The 14,031-nt window shown below is 37.4% G+C and overlaps 1 protein-coding gene across 1 annotated transcript; it reads left to right on the top strand.

Moving 5' to 3' along the window:
- Window positions 1-7,957: 7,957 nt before the first annotated feature.
- On the top strand, window positions 7,958-9,589 carry LOC120292650 (disease resistance protein RPV1-like). The gene is made up of 3 exons (XM_039310941.1): window positions 7,958-8,517; window positions 8,728-8,912; window positions 9,138-9,589. The coding sequence occupies exons 1-3, from the start codon at window positions 7,958-7,960 to the stop codon at window positions 9,587-9,589; spliced, it is 1,197 nt and encodes a 398-aa protein (XP_039166875.1).
- The last annotated feature ends 4,442 nt before the right edge of the window (window positions 9,590-14,031 follow it).

Genomic DNA, 14,031 nt, shown 5'->3' with positions numbered 1-14,031 from the left:
CGTAGATTTAGGGCTTTTTCCAGTTTTGGATACTAAATTATATCAGTGGTACCTGAGGCTAAAACATCACTTGGTACATCTCTTGGAACAAGCCCGAATTAACTTAGCTTTCGAAATTTTCTTGCTCCAACTTACTCTTAGAACCTGGCTTGTTAGGTTTTCCTTTTACCTTCTGGTCTTCCTCGGCTAACTGGGTTTTTCTCCACCCCGGGGACCTCTATCCATCATCCTTCTGGACATATTTGCTATTACTGATTCATATGTTAATGACCCGACCAATAAAAGAACTTTCTTATGATCCATTCATTGAAAAATTTGGTGAGCTTGATTTTTCATATGTAAGAAATAGAAAAGGTAACTTCGTGAGCTTGATTTCGTTTATGATGGACAACATGTACGCTTGCTGTCATTTTTCAGATAATGATGTTGCAAATGCTTGGACTTTTATTCATTAGATACCTAAACTTATCTTTACCTAATAAGTATCTCAACATATTAAATTTCGCTCTATGAGAGATTTCTGCACCATGTCACAAAATTATTAGCAATGCATTACAAGTCTAACTAGGTGAAAATGTCGCATCATTCTTTTTAAACTCAGGCTGTCACATATTTGTTCTTTTTGCGCTTTGGTCTTTCTTCTTCTTCCGCACTCCATGGCAGCTGACTTTGCTCCGCTCCTCCACGGCCACTGTCATCAGGTTGCAACAGCACCACCACAAACTCCAAAACCGAATCAGTCGACCGTACTCAACATAATGGATAGCAGGCAGCAACGGCTGCTTATAAGGTTTCTGCGTGGGAAGTTCCCTTTCGGTCTACACGATATTGTACAGCATTCCTATATAGAAACAGCTTTTTTGCCAGGCCGTCGTTTCTAAGTTCGTCTACGTGAAAGAGATGATGTTGCGATTATTGATCTCAAAGAGTAGTCAGCGAAATTGATTTGCAAAGTTTGCATTTATCAAATTTTTGTTGCTCGTTTAAGCCCGCCCATCAAAGACCAATGCAACATTTGATACACTTAACAAGCCAATTTTACAAAGGCTGAATTTCTTCAATCATATCTCTGATTGGTGGGTTATAAGTTATGGATATGAGCTGCATATAAATTTAATGGAAATTGAATTTCGGTGAGGTATGTGCTTATAACCCACCAATCAACAGTATAAAAGGAAGGACTTCTGTCCGACTAGGTTGTAGGAAATATTTTGTAATCATGAAATTACTCTTTTGATGGAGCTACTATTTTCTCCTCTAACAAAGTACCTTCAGTTATCATGGTCTTGACTTTTCATTCCTTAATATCATACCAAATCAATTAAGTTCAATTCTCCCTTCTCTCACTTGATTCCATTGGAAATGGATGAGTTCTACTTCACATTCGAGAGGGAATTTATACCTATTAATTTGGTGATACTAGGTTGAGCGAAATCAGAATAAACTACGTGTTGGGATGTCAAAAATCTACATTTACTAATTTATCAAATGAAGTTAAGTATCAAAGAAAATCATAGAACTAAGTTTTCTTTCTCTCATTCACTTTGCCAAACCAAATAGCTTAATTTGCAAGTAGCGAAATCCTCTTAAATCTTACAAACAGATATCAATTTAAGTCGGTACCATGTACTAAATCATTGATAGAGTTATTGCCCTCGTGCTATTATGTGCTCTTGGAAACATGTCATCTCTTCACGGGGCATACACGCACACATGATCTTGAATCAAGCTTCTTGAATTCCTTCATTGTCTTTGGGATAGAATACTCGCAAAAAACTTAACTTTTGGTAATCGAACATTGACGGATCAGCTGACTCAATGACGGGGTGGTCCGAGAGAGCATAAATATTTTTTGTCTTGTGGGGAATAACATTGCAAGTTTCACTGGAGTCAATCCACCAACCTTCATCATCGTTCACCATGAGAACCCCCATGATCATCGCCACCACGTCATTGTCCTCTACCAAATTGGCTCCATTCTTCTTTCGTCATCGCAAAAGGGAGCCACATTATCCATTTTGCCACTCCGAAAGCAAGTCTCGTTCAAAAAGTTCCCTAAATGGTTTCCAAATACATCATGATTTCTGGCCTGACTTTCGGCTTAAATGCGTTGAAGCGATCGATCCAAACTCAAAAGGCTCTTTCTAATGCTTTAAAAGCTTTTGGTAGTCTTTCCATGAAGATGGAAGTTTACCAACAATAATAGAAACGAGAAAAGTCTTGGAGATTGATTCATCCGTATCTGCATACGCAGTTGCAATATCATTCAATTCATTGACTTGATCAGTGATAGGCATAGAATGATCATTTTATAATCGAGGTACTTGTTAACCAAGAAAGATGTTAGTGGCGTTCTTATTTACGTGCCTCTCTTGGACGCATTTCCAAACATCATTAGCCGTCGATTCATGTGAGGATGTCGAAAAGAGAGTTGTCCATTGCGTCGTGGATCATGAATAGGCTGTTTTGGTCATTTTCCATTCACTTCTTTGGACCTCGATGAGTTCCCTATTGGAAGATTAATCTCGTACATGTAGTTCTTAGAGCATAGCCAACCTGTGCAACGACCAATTGGCAGCACATCTTCGTGCTCCATCTCCTGTAGTTGAAAGCATTGAATTTCTCGAGCTTTTCCACGTCTTGAACTTGTGCCTTCGCGAAGACGTTATCAATTTGAGACAATTACTATGTCAAACTTACCGTGGAAGAAAGGTCAGAAATTCAAGTTGAACAAAATTGAAACAGGAAATTATAGAAGAATTGGACCGAGACATGGCATTACCTGTTCAAACTCCACCGTTCCAACGGAGGACCATCTAATTTGCTCAAAGCTGGTCAAATTGTCTCATGGCACCAGCCCCCCTTCTTCTTATTTGCTTTTCTTCCTTCTCCGGTATGTAAGTCAATAAATATATAAATGTGAAATATCAAATACATCAAGAATCATATAAGAAATATTATTAGCAAATATATATACATATATATCTAATCTATAGGTTGTGCAAATTACTCATGCTTCCTGAAATAAATTAATATCTCGTTATTTCCTCATAGGTTATTGATCTCATCTGACAAACTAAATGTGCAAAATGCATTGCCTGAAAATAACTCCAACTAAGTCTCATGTGTTGGAGCTATGCGCGGCTATTGAAGCGCATTTGTGGTTAGAAAACTTTGTAATTGCCTGAAGTACCCATTGACGCCATCAAAGCGCAAGCGCACAAACATATAAAGAGGGTAAACCTCACATGAGGCTGAGTCACGTAGCACATTCACATAGAAATTTTACACAGCTATTTGCTTTTGATGGTCACTTAAAAAAATCTCTAGTTCTTTATATATGATTCTTAACCATACCTTTGATAGGTGTCCAAGTTAGGAACTGTAAACTTAACTAAAATTAAATACGAGTGTTTTGCATACTTGTACCCCATCAATCAGTATGACGTGGAATAAGGAAAACATGGCCTATTAGATAATATTCTATAATGTAAGTATTTTGGTGCATGGAGGGGGAGCCTTGAGGAGTTGATGTGCGTTTATGGACACCTAACTCACTTTGTTTTTTTTTTTTTTTTCTCCTTTTTTCTTAATTTCTCAACTATCTCATATTTTGTGTTGCTTGCTTCCTTTCAAAAATTGCAGATTGGCTCAAGAAAAATTAAAGACAAGCATAACAAGAGATCCCATAATTAAACTATTTATCATTATAATAAGTTGTCTAATATTAAAAAAAAAAAAAACTGCAAAGCCAATAGTATTGAAAACATTTGGGCCAAAAGTTGAAAAAAGAAGAAGTAAGAACATCACTGTCCGATAATCATATTTATTAATTTTGGAGTCCTAAATTTATTATTTTTTTATTAAAATTAATAAGTTAATGAAAAGCAAATCGCGGATGTGCTCACGCAAAAAAAGAAACCATTATTTTTTGGAGCTTAGATTTAAGCTTATAAAATAAATAGTGTCTAATGTATAGATCTAAAATAGATGCGGTGAATCTAAAATAGTGGCCACTCATTGAAAGTGCTTTGGAGCATTACTTTACATTTATCTAACGAAATAGATTCACTATATCTATTTTAGATCCAACGGACATAATAGATTTTATGAGCTTAATTCTAAGCTCCAAAAAAATTGCTTTCTTTTCTTGCGCTAGAACATCAACAATTTGATTTTCTTTAACTTATGAACTTAAATAAAATAATATGACAAATGTACTAAAAATCCTGAAATTTGTCACAAACTGCATAGAGGTTCTCTCTCCATGCACCAAAATATTTACATCATAGATTACTATCTAATGGGCCATATTTTCCTTATCACATGCTATGCCTCTAATTGGTGGGTTACAAATATGAAGACCACTCACATTTAGATTTAATTAAGTTTACAGTTAATAATTTAGACACCAATCAAAGATACGATTGGAGGAAATTTTCCTAACCAAGTACAGAAGAAAATATTAACCGTGATTAAATGCAACTACATCGTTTAAAAATGAGGAAAATCACTTTAAATTAGATAAATTGTCATGACACTCTTAAGGTTCCATGAACGTGAAACCTCATTCTTACATTTAGGGAAAATGTTATTTTACCCTCATAACTTTCAAGTTCTTCATTAATTTACATTCCCCCTCCCCTAAACCTGAACTCATATAATTATACACTAGTTAACCCCAATAACCTTTTCCCTTAACATGTGCCGTGCACATGCCACATCTAAAAGTTCCTATATCAATTAATAATATGTAGTAATTTAAAGACGATAAATGTTACGATTGGAAATTTCAGTTGGATTATTAACGTTGTAGTGAAGGAAAGTCCAAATTGTTTTTTTCCATGTTCATAATTATTAACTTGCTTGATTGATAAGTCATAAAAGTTCTCAAATTATCATACATTTCAATTGTCCATATTAGAACTCCAGAGGCCTTCAAATTTTAGGCAATGCAATTAGATAGTTATACTTCTACATTCTAACTCGAAAGTTATTGGTAGTTGGATCCCCTCTCTCTCTCTCTCATAAAGAAAGAACATGAAGAAGCCTTCCCGTCGCTTGGGAAGAAAAAGAAAGCCAGTTGAACTAGACATACTATAGTGTAGCTATCTGAATGAGTTTGAACGCATGTGAACATGTTGATAACTTGCTATAGCATCTAAAGCAAACATATGATTGAACTAGACTTCCAGGCCAAATTGCATAGCTTTCTAAATGACTTTAGGCACATTTGAAAAAAGTTGAGCAATTTGAACTATACTTTCCATTAAAAAGGAAAACTTAAAGTGGCTTTTCTCATGTTTTGGGGGTAGTTGGTGGGCTCTTATTGGGAGTTAGGTGGAGATACCAAGCATCGATCTTTTTGCTTTCAGCGTTTGTTCCTGGAATGGGGTGCATTGTTCAGTTATTGAGCCTGTGTGGATCCAAGGAAGATCTTAGAGAGGACTGAGATGGGGATCCTTTGTTGCATAAAGAAATTCTCTTTCCTTTGCTTTTTTTTTTTTTTTTTTTTTTTTTGGTAAAGGTAAGATATCTCTTTCTATTGCTTTTTGTTTCTGAAAAAAAAAGAAAAAAGAAGAAGAAGCAATTGTACGATAATAGACTTGTGAAACCAAGGATGAAGAAATAAAGAGCAGAGCGTGATAGATTGCATTATACTAGCCCTACAAACCCATTCTTTACTGAACGGAGGACCTCCATCTCGGTCCACTGGAATATTCCTTCGATTTGTGCAGGCTTAGCAGCTTAGCAACGTACCTCATTCCAAGAACAAACACTGCAAGTGCCGTTTGCTTAATAAGTTTCTCATTCCACAGAAACAAAAATATCTCTACCAAACACCCAATAAGAGCCTGCCGCCTTGCTTAATTCTGCTGATCTTAGTCTTTTGATTTAGCCCAAAAATATAAATTAAAAAATTATGCGTTTGGAGTACTAATTCAAAAAGTCATCCATTAGGGAAAAAGCAAGATGCCGGTCAATCTTTAGGGCCTACAAGTGCAAAGAGTCAATCAAAGCGACCCACTCTAATTGACTCCTTTGCATTCGCTGGCCCCTAAAAATGAGCAAGACGATTGTAATTTTCCTTTTTAATGGAAAGTCTAGTTCAACTTTTCTTAATTTTTTCAAATGCGCCCAAGCTCATTCAGAAAGCTACGCAATTTTTGGCTAGGAAGTCTAGTTCAATTGTGTGTTTAGAGTGTATGCAATAGCTTCCGAATTAGAATATGTAGGTAAAACCACCACCAGGTGTATTTGCCTCAAGTAGTCACCTGAAACTTGAAGGCATCTCTAGATTCCCAACGTAGACAAATGAAATGTACAATACTTTGACAGATTTTTTGAATTATCAATCAAGTTCTATATGCACTTCATCCTCCCACCTCACCTCCTACTTTCCCTTCTTCCTCTTTATCAACGATACTTTGAATCTAGTGTGGAGATACTCAAGTGTCGTTTTGAGCTCAAAACCATCCAAAAGAGTCAAGTAACTATCTTACTTTACAAGAAGACAACTGTAGTTTCCCCGCCTTGAAATATAAATTGTGAAAAACTCGGTTCTACATGATCATAAAAAGTCTTGACTCCACATAAATGTCATACTAACAAAGCAAACACCATGTATTATGTATAATGAGAAAATAGGGACAAATTGAACAACGACTATAATTATTTGAGGGCTCAATTATGTATACCATCACTAAACACGCATCTTTCATTTATAGCATGAGAGTTTAGAAATACAAGCTCTACTATGGATAGTCATATTATTATTATTATTATTTTTTAAGACGCATAGATAGTGTCCTGGAAGAATTAGAACAAGAACAGCTGGAACTCATTTTACAATATTAAAAATTCCATAAAAGTTTACCAAATCCAGAAAGCTGTTGTTTCGAACGAAAGTCGTACTTGAAGGAAGGGGCTAAACATTCCCCAAACGGCACGCACACTTTGATCCAAGGAATTCATGTCGTAAGAGTCTTCTTCTAGGGGTCCATTCAGGTCAGATCATAATCATCAACAAACTCATAATTAGAAAAAATAGATTCAAGTTGAAAATTTAATTATTTTAATTGGGGCGTGGCATGTAATGTTTTGTTAGAATATTTAATTAGCAAATTACACCTTAATCTAATGACTTAAGTTTTTAGAATAGTGGATTGTGCTCCCTCAAATCCTGAGTTCAAATTTTTACATACCCCGTTTGTCTCCAAATTAAATTTCCATGTTTACTATTAGGCAAAAGACCGGACTGAATTTGAGGGGGATTGTTAGAATATTTGATTAATAAATTACTATTTCATCTAATAACTTAAACTTTTACAACAATCAATCGTGCTCTCACAAAATCTTACTTATTTCATTGCGTTGTTGCTTAAACAAATCGTATGCAATCGCGTATAATGAGTTCATCAAATCTATGGCGCAATTATGCACAGCCGTTTGTTGAATGATAAGTATTATTATATCCTATGGAAGTGGTTAGGGCAAAGACATGATACGCGGTAATTATTTATAAAATTAAATTAGCGATTTAACAAATAACAGCGTAATCGATGCAAATCGGTGGGCCCCACCGACAACTAAATCCCACTGTGCCAGGAGAAAGGGCATGGGTGGTTCGCGAGGACGCCGACTTCACACGCAACGACTAAGTAGAGTGAAAAAATTGTACCAGTCGATGCAAAACGGTGGGCCCCGCCCACAGCTAAATCCCACTTGCCCTAAAGGAAAGGCATGGGGGTTCGCGCCAGCTTCACGCGACGACTAAATCCAGTCATTTTCTAGTAATTTGTCTACTTTTTTCCTCCCGATCCATGTGCATCTTGAAGGTGTGAAGTTCCAAAAAACTCAGATCTCCACGGTCATCTTGTTGGGCAACCCGAATAGAGGAATTTCATTCTTCGATATTCACGGAGAGATCGGTTCAAGAATCATCGCAGGAGTAAAAATGAAACGTGATCTAGTGCTCGCACACAATTCTGTCCAAACCAACGAGACGAGCGCACGTCGAAAAGCTGATGATGCCAGTGCGTGTAGCTCCTCCGCCGCTTCGACGGGTAGTGACAACTATGACGTGTTATTGAGCTTAAGTGGTAAGGATACTCGCAAAACCTTCGCGGATCACCTCTACAATGGCCTTGTCGATGCCGGAATCCACGTGTTCAGAGACAACAATGAGCTTCGCGAAGGTGAGAAGATTGGCACCAACCTTCTCCAAGCCATTAAAAATAGTAAAATCTCGATCTCGATTCTCTCTCAAAACTATGCTTCGAGCAAATGGTGTCTGCAAGAGCTCGTTGAGATGACGAAGTGCATCAAAAGCGGGCACGTTGTCTTGCCCATATTTTACCATGTTGAACCGACCGATGTGCGAAACCAAAAAGGGAGCTTTGGAGAGGCTTTCTCCTGTTTAAGTAGGAAGTATTGGGAGGACGTTGAGAAATGGAAAGTAGCACTTCAAGAAGTAGCTTCCCTAAAGGGATGGGAATCGGAGAAAACTGCTGACGGGTACTTCATTTTCCATCAAAGCTTTGTTTACTTTCTTGCAATAGGATCTTTCTTGTAGAGGTTCTACATTCGTGTGTTTCTCAACTTGCGCTCGGTTTTTTTTTCTTTTTTTTTTTTTCAACTCTTATATGCTGTAGTGTTGTAATGATGAGATATAATAGGATATGATTGCTTTTCTAATGCATTTTAGCTTGAATGCCTTATAAACAGCCATGAAGGAGAATTGGTGAAAGTGGTCGTCAAAAAAGTTTTGAGTGAGTTAAAGAAGGCTTTTCAGCTAGTTGTTACCGAGCAACTTGTCGGAATCGATAATGTTGTGGAGAAAATTTTGAGATTGTTGGATGATAACTCTAGTGCTACCCAAATTGTTGGTATATATGGAATGGGGGGCATCGGTAAGACAACTTTAGCCAAGGTCGTCCACAATAAGCTCTCCGACCAATTTCAGTATCGTAGTTTTATCACAAATATTTGAGAATCGTCGCGATGCAATGGCATTTTTAACTTGCAGAATCAATTAATATTTGATCTGAAAGGGAGAGACCAAGTGTTTAATATGGATGACGGAATTAGAATTTTGGAATCTAGATTTAAACGTAAGAAAGTCCTAATTCTTCTAGATGATGTGGATGATCATGAACAGATCAAAGCTTTTGTTGGGAAACATGGCTGGTTTGCGATGGGAAGTAAGATAATAATTACCACAAGGATAAGGACTGTTCTTGATGATGCTGGGGTGAACTGCAAGTACGAACTCCAGGAAATTGCTAAGGATAAGTCATTGATCTTGTTTAGTAGACATGCTTTTAGGAGGGACTTTCCTCCATGTGAATTTGCATCTCTCTCTCATGATGTCGTGTCCACTACTGGAGGGCTCCCCTTAGCCCTTGAGGTTATAGGTTCGTCTCTGTGTGGGCAGAACCAAGGATTTTGGCAAGACACCTTAAAGAAGTTGCAGAAAGTACCACATAAGAAAGTGCGAGATAAGTTGATGATAAGTTATGACGCATTAGAAAAGGAGGACAAGCAGATATTTTTGGATATTGCTTGCTTCTTCATTGAGATGATTTAAGATACGCATTCTACATGTGGGATGCTTGTAATTTTTCAAAAAATGGGGATTGAAACATTGAGTTTTATGTCGCTAATAAAAATCGGAGATGATGGAAAGGTGCAAATGCATGACCAACTGAGAGACCTTGGTAGGAATATTGTTTGTCAAGAAGATTACGTGCCTATGAATCGAAGTAGGTTATGGGCGCATGAGGAAGCCTTGGAAGCACTTACAAGAAATAAGGTAATTGTTACCTTTATCATTCTTCTCTCCCTTTTGACATGAATTTTCTTGATTGGAATGAATTGTTAGACCTCATGGCCGAAATTACTCTCTTTACATTATTTCCTTGATATGATTAGGAAGCATCTGTACATGGTAGACATTTCCATCGAATTGGAAAAAAAAGGAAAAAAAGGAGAAAACTTTAGGTTTAAACAATAAACTCACTACTATTTAGTGGTTATTTGTGCAATTGGTGTCAGTATCGCCTTTTTTTCGCTTGAATTGACCTATTGCGCTGATCCTCTAATCGGATAAAAGAAGGAATGTAAGCAAGGGGAATAATTTCATCATAGAAAAATAAATAATCACATATATGATAAAAATGTGGTCTGAATTGAGCATCAACGTCACCACAATAGAATGAAGGTAAAGTGGTATATATGGGTCCACTGTTAGTTGATTTGATGCAACATTTGTGAAGGGAAATCAAAAGGATCGCGTTCAGGCCCTACGTCTTACTTTTTTAGGAAGATCGGAGAGGGAATTCACAACTGAACAATTTGAGACACTACCAAATTTAAGGTTCCTTTCAGTGCGTCGTGCAAAAGTGATTGGAGATTCCAGAAACTTGCTTCCGAAGTTACGATGGCTCGAGTGGAGAGAATGTCTTGCGTCCGTGGCCACCAATTTTTGTCCAGAGAAATTAGTGATACTCAATTTATCAAGAAGTGACATTTCCGAGCTTTGGGAAGGTTGGAGTCATTTTAAGGTTAGAAAGGAGATCATCTTGTTTTGTCTTTTGTTTCTAATGACTTATTCTTATCGAAAATTTATCAATCATTTTGTTTTGTAGATGTTGAAGCTGTTAAAAGTTCTAGATCTTAGCTATTGCAACTGTTTAAAAGTTACTCCCAACCTATCAGCCTTCCAAAATTTAGAGATACTTCGTCTCAAGGAATGTAGGAGTCTGAAGCAAATTCACCCTTCTATTAGAGTAGCCGAGAGCTTCATTTTTATGGACTTAGAGGAATGTTATAAACTCCAAGAGCTACCCCAAGAAATGGATAAGTTGGAAGAACTGAAGGAACTTTACATAGCCAAGACTGCTATAGTGGAAATTCCTCCATTTATAGGTTCTTTGAAGAAGCTAGAGGTGCTTAATGCTGCTGGTTGCAAATCATTGGTTGGACTTCCCGATTCAATTAGCCTTCTGGTAAATTTGTCGACCCTTGACCTGAGTTTTTGCCCCGGGTTATGTAAACTTCTAGAGAGTATTGGATCCCTCATGGAATTGCGGCGATTATCATTCGGATTTAAATATACCTCCCATCATATCACCGACTCTAGTATGTGGCACCAGTCGGATGAATTGAGACAGTTTGATGCAATTAGTTGTGATTCACCTGAATTCACTGGGAATTTGGATATGAAATTTGATCATATTTATAGGAGTAATGAATTGAGTAATTTACCTAGTACTATTAGCAAGTTGGGCAACCTTGAAGAATTAGACGCCTCATATTGTGAGAGCCTAGGAGGGAAAATACATATAGATGGGTTGGCTTCATTGAAGATCCTTAGATTAAGTGGGATAAAAGTTTTGGGCTTCCATGGCACATTCAATAAGCTTTCTCGTCTTTAGAGACTTGAATTAGACGGCTGCAAGATGCTTCAGTCGCTGCCATAGCTCCCTGCCTCTTTAAAAATTTTGAAAGTCACCGGTCAACAACGTACATTTCCTCAATTTTCTCATTTAATCCACCTAGAAAAGCTCTATATTAGTAGTTGCCCATTGTTGGAATCCATGCCGGAGCTTCCCTCAGGACTATTGAAACTTTATGTCTATGGTTGTCTTGAGTTGAAAGAGTTCCCGAGTTTGTCAACATTGGAATTCTTGTCAGAATTAAATTTTTTTTGTTGCAAGAAGCTGACAGAGATCAAGGGCCTAGAGGGATTAAAATCCTTAACAAGACTTATTGTAGGTGACTGCTGGAATTTGTCCAACCTTGATGGCCTTGAACATCTAGAATCTTTGAAACTCTTGATTTTACGGATTTTACGGTCAACTGATCCAATATGGAAAGATGGTCAAGTTCCAGGCTTTGAAAAATTGAAAAACTTGGAAAAGCTATCTGTACAGATCTGTGACTCCCTTGTAAGAGTGGACGTTTCCCAATTAACACATCTAGAGACATTAAGAATTCATAATTGCAAGAATCTACTCCAAATTAAAGGTCTTGAGAGATTGAAAAACTTGACACACTTAAGTCTTGTGGAGTGCCCATCCATTGAAACTTTACCAGACCTCTCGTTCTTCCATAACCTGAAATATATGTGGGTTGGCGGGTACTCGAACAACCCTGTTGTTTTGGCGAGGGTCAATCTCGCATGAACTTCCGGATATCGCAGAGCTCCGGGAAGGCATTCAGCGATGCAACTTATTGGACGAGTCAGAGGTATTTGGCCACAACGTGCGGAACGATTCACATTTCCTTGGAGAAGGTAAATGAAGCAAATCACGCTACTCATTGTCGTCGTCTCCCACCACTTTACGGCCTTAGTCTCCAGTCTCACTTTTCAAGTCTTGATGTTCAGGAGGTCAAGTCCAATTAGGTGCTGTTGGATATATGCCCTAAAGCTATTATGTAATAGTTATATATTAGGGATTTCAGTTGTAATATCATTATTATTATTTAATCAATGGCAATGACGTATTTATTCACATGTCCAATTATTTTATATTTATGAATGATTCTATAAGATCAGTTGCAATCAGTTGCAACTAGACATATTCTTGTGACAAGTTCATAGTTAGACTGAATCTTTAAATTGTTCCCGGTCGATAGATTATTGAGTGGATATTAATAATCCTGTTGAGACCAGTGTGTTCTTAACTTCATCATTAATTATTGGATATTTAAGGGAATTGTGAGTCACAAGTTATTGGGTATTATGATGCCTGAGTTAAAAACACAAGTGTTTGTATTAGATAAGTTCACTGAACGTAACGCATATGAAACGATTAGCGACATGGAAGCTTTTAACAATGTCAATGTCTAATTGTTCATGCTTTGATCTTGTGTAAATAATCCTTAGACCTGAGGAACAATGTTAACTTGAGTGTCGAACAACTATGGTTTACGGGTGCACATAATGCCTAGTCATTGATTCGTCTTTATACCTAATGGTCATAGTTTGTTCATATACGAAGTTGCACATGTGCGCAATATGGAATCTGTCTTCTTGTTGTTAGGGAAATCTCTTATGATGTTTTGAAGATGACAAAATAAATCAAAGGCTACTAATATGTTTGATGGTTGACTAATAGATCATGCAGATAATAGAACATGTAAATGATATTATCAAAGTCAGAAGACGGCCAGAAAACTGAACGTAACACATGTCCAAAGTATATTCTGAAGATTTCCAGACTTACGTGTCAAAGTCGAAGACCGCCCGACTCAAGACTCAAAGTCGAAGATTGCCAGACTGCGGACTTTAGTGTCAAAGTCTTTCTACACATCGAAGTCGTCAACTCTAACTAATTCCGGGCCGAATGTGAATGATGAACCGAGAGACGAGACTCTATCTTGGCGGGCAAGCAGAAGACAGACTCTATCTTGAAGGCGAACCTGGTACGTCTGACCTTAAAGCTAAATCTGTTCGAAGCGAGATATGTTCGGGCTGTTTGTAAAGTCTACAAACTCGGATTGTAAAGTCTATTGCTCTCGGACTTTACATCCGTTCGATGAATCATAACTCAAGCCCAATCATATAACGGCTAGTGATCTGGTTTGGATTCCACATCAAGATTGATTTGATTGACTCAATCTATTTGATTGACGATTTGATCTTGAAGACAAGATCTTTCTATACGAAGAAGCTTTACTTATGGAAACCAAGATTCTGTTTGTATGGGCGATCGGAATCAATTTGGGATTCTACCTTTGTCACTCAACGGCTACCAAATCTTCTAGATACAGAGTTGTCCAATGGGTATATTGGAAGATGATTCTGGGATCTTTGTCCAACGGGTAGTTTGGAAGTGGAGGAGTATTTAAGGAGGTGAAGGACTGATGAGCAAGTAAGAGATAGAGCGTAGAATTTATAATTCCAAAGTCTGAGCGACTTTCGATCATATACTTGTCTCTTGAGAGCTTAAACGTTTGTAATCGTGAGAGAAATACCAAAAGAGTGACTTAGTGAGATAGTGTGATCTACTACTAAGTGTTTGC

The sequence above is a fragment of the Eucalyptus grandis genome, chromosome 4 (genome assembly GCF_016545825.1).
Source record: "Eucalyptus grandis isolate ANBG69807.140 chromosome 4, ASM1654582v1, whole genome shotgun sequence".
In the NCBI taxonomy this organism is placed as follows: Eukaryota; Viridiplantae; Streptophyta; class Magnoliopsida; order Myrtales; family Myrtaceae; genus Eucalyptus; species Eucalyptus grandis.
The sequence above is the reverse complement of the archived record's forward strand: the minus strand, read 5'-3'. Positions and strand labels throughout refer to the sequence as shown.

Excerpts from the sequence above, each read along its gene's own strand:
- LOC120292650 (XM_039310941.1), top strand. The coding sequence starts at position 7,958 with ATGAAACGTGATCTAGTGCTCGCACACAATTCTGTCCAAACCAACGAG. Across the intron at positions 8,518-8,727 it reads TCGGAGAAAACTGCTGACGG|CCATGAAGGAGAATTGGTGA; the intron begins GTACTTCATTTT and ends CCTTATAAACAG. Across the intron at positions 8,913-9,137 it reads ATATGGAATGGGGGGCATCG|ATGATGTGGATGATCATGAA; the intron begins GTAAGACAACTT and ends TAATTCTTCTAG.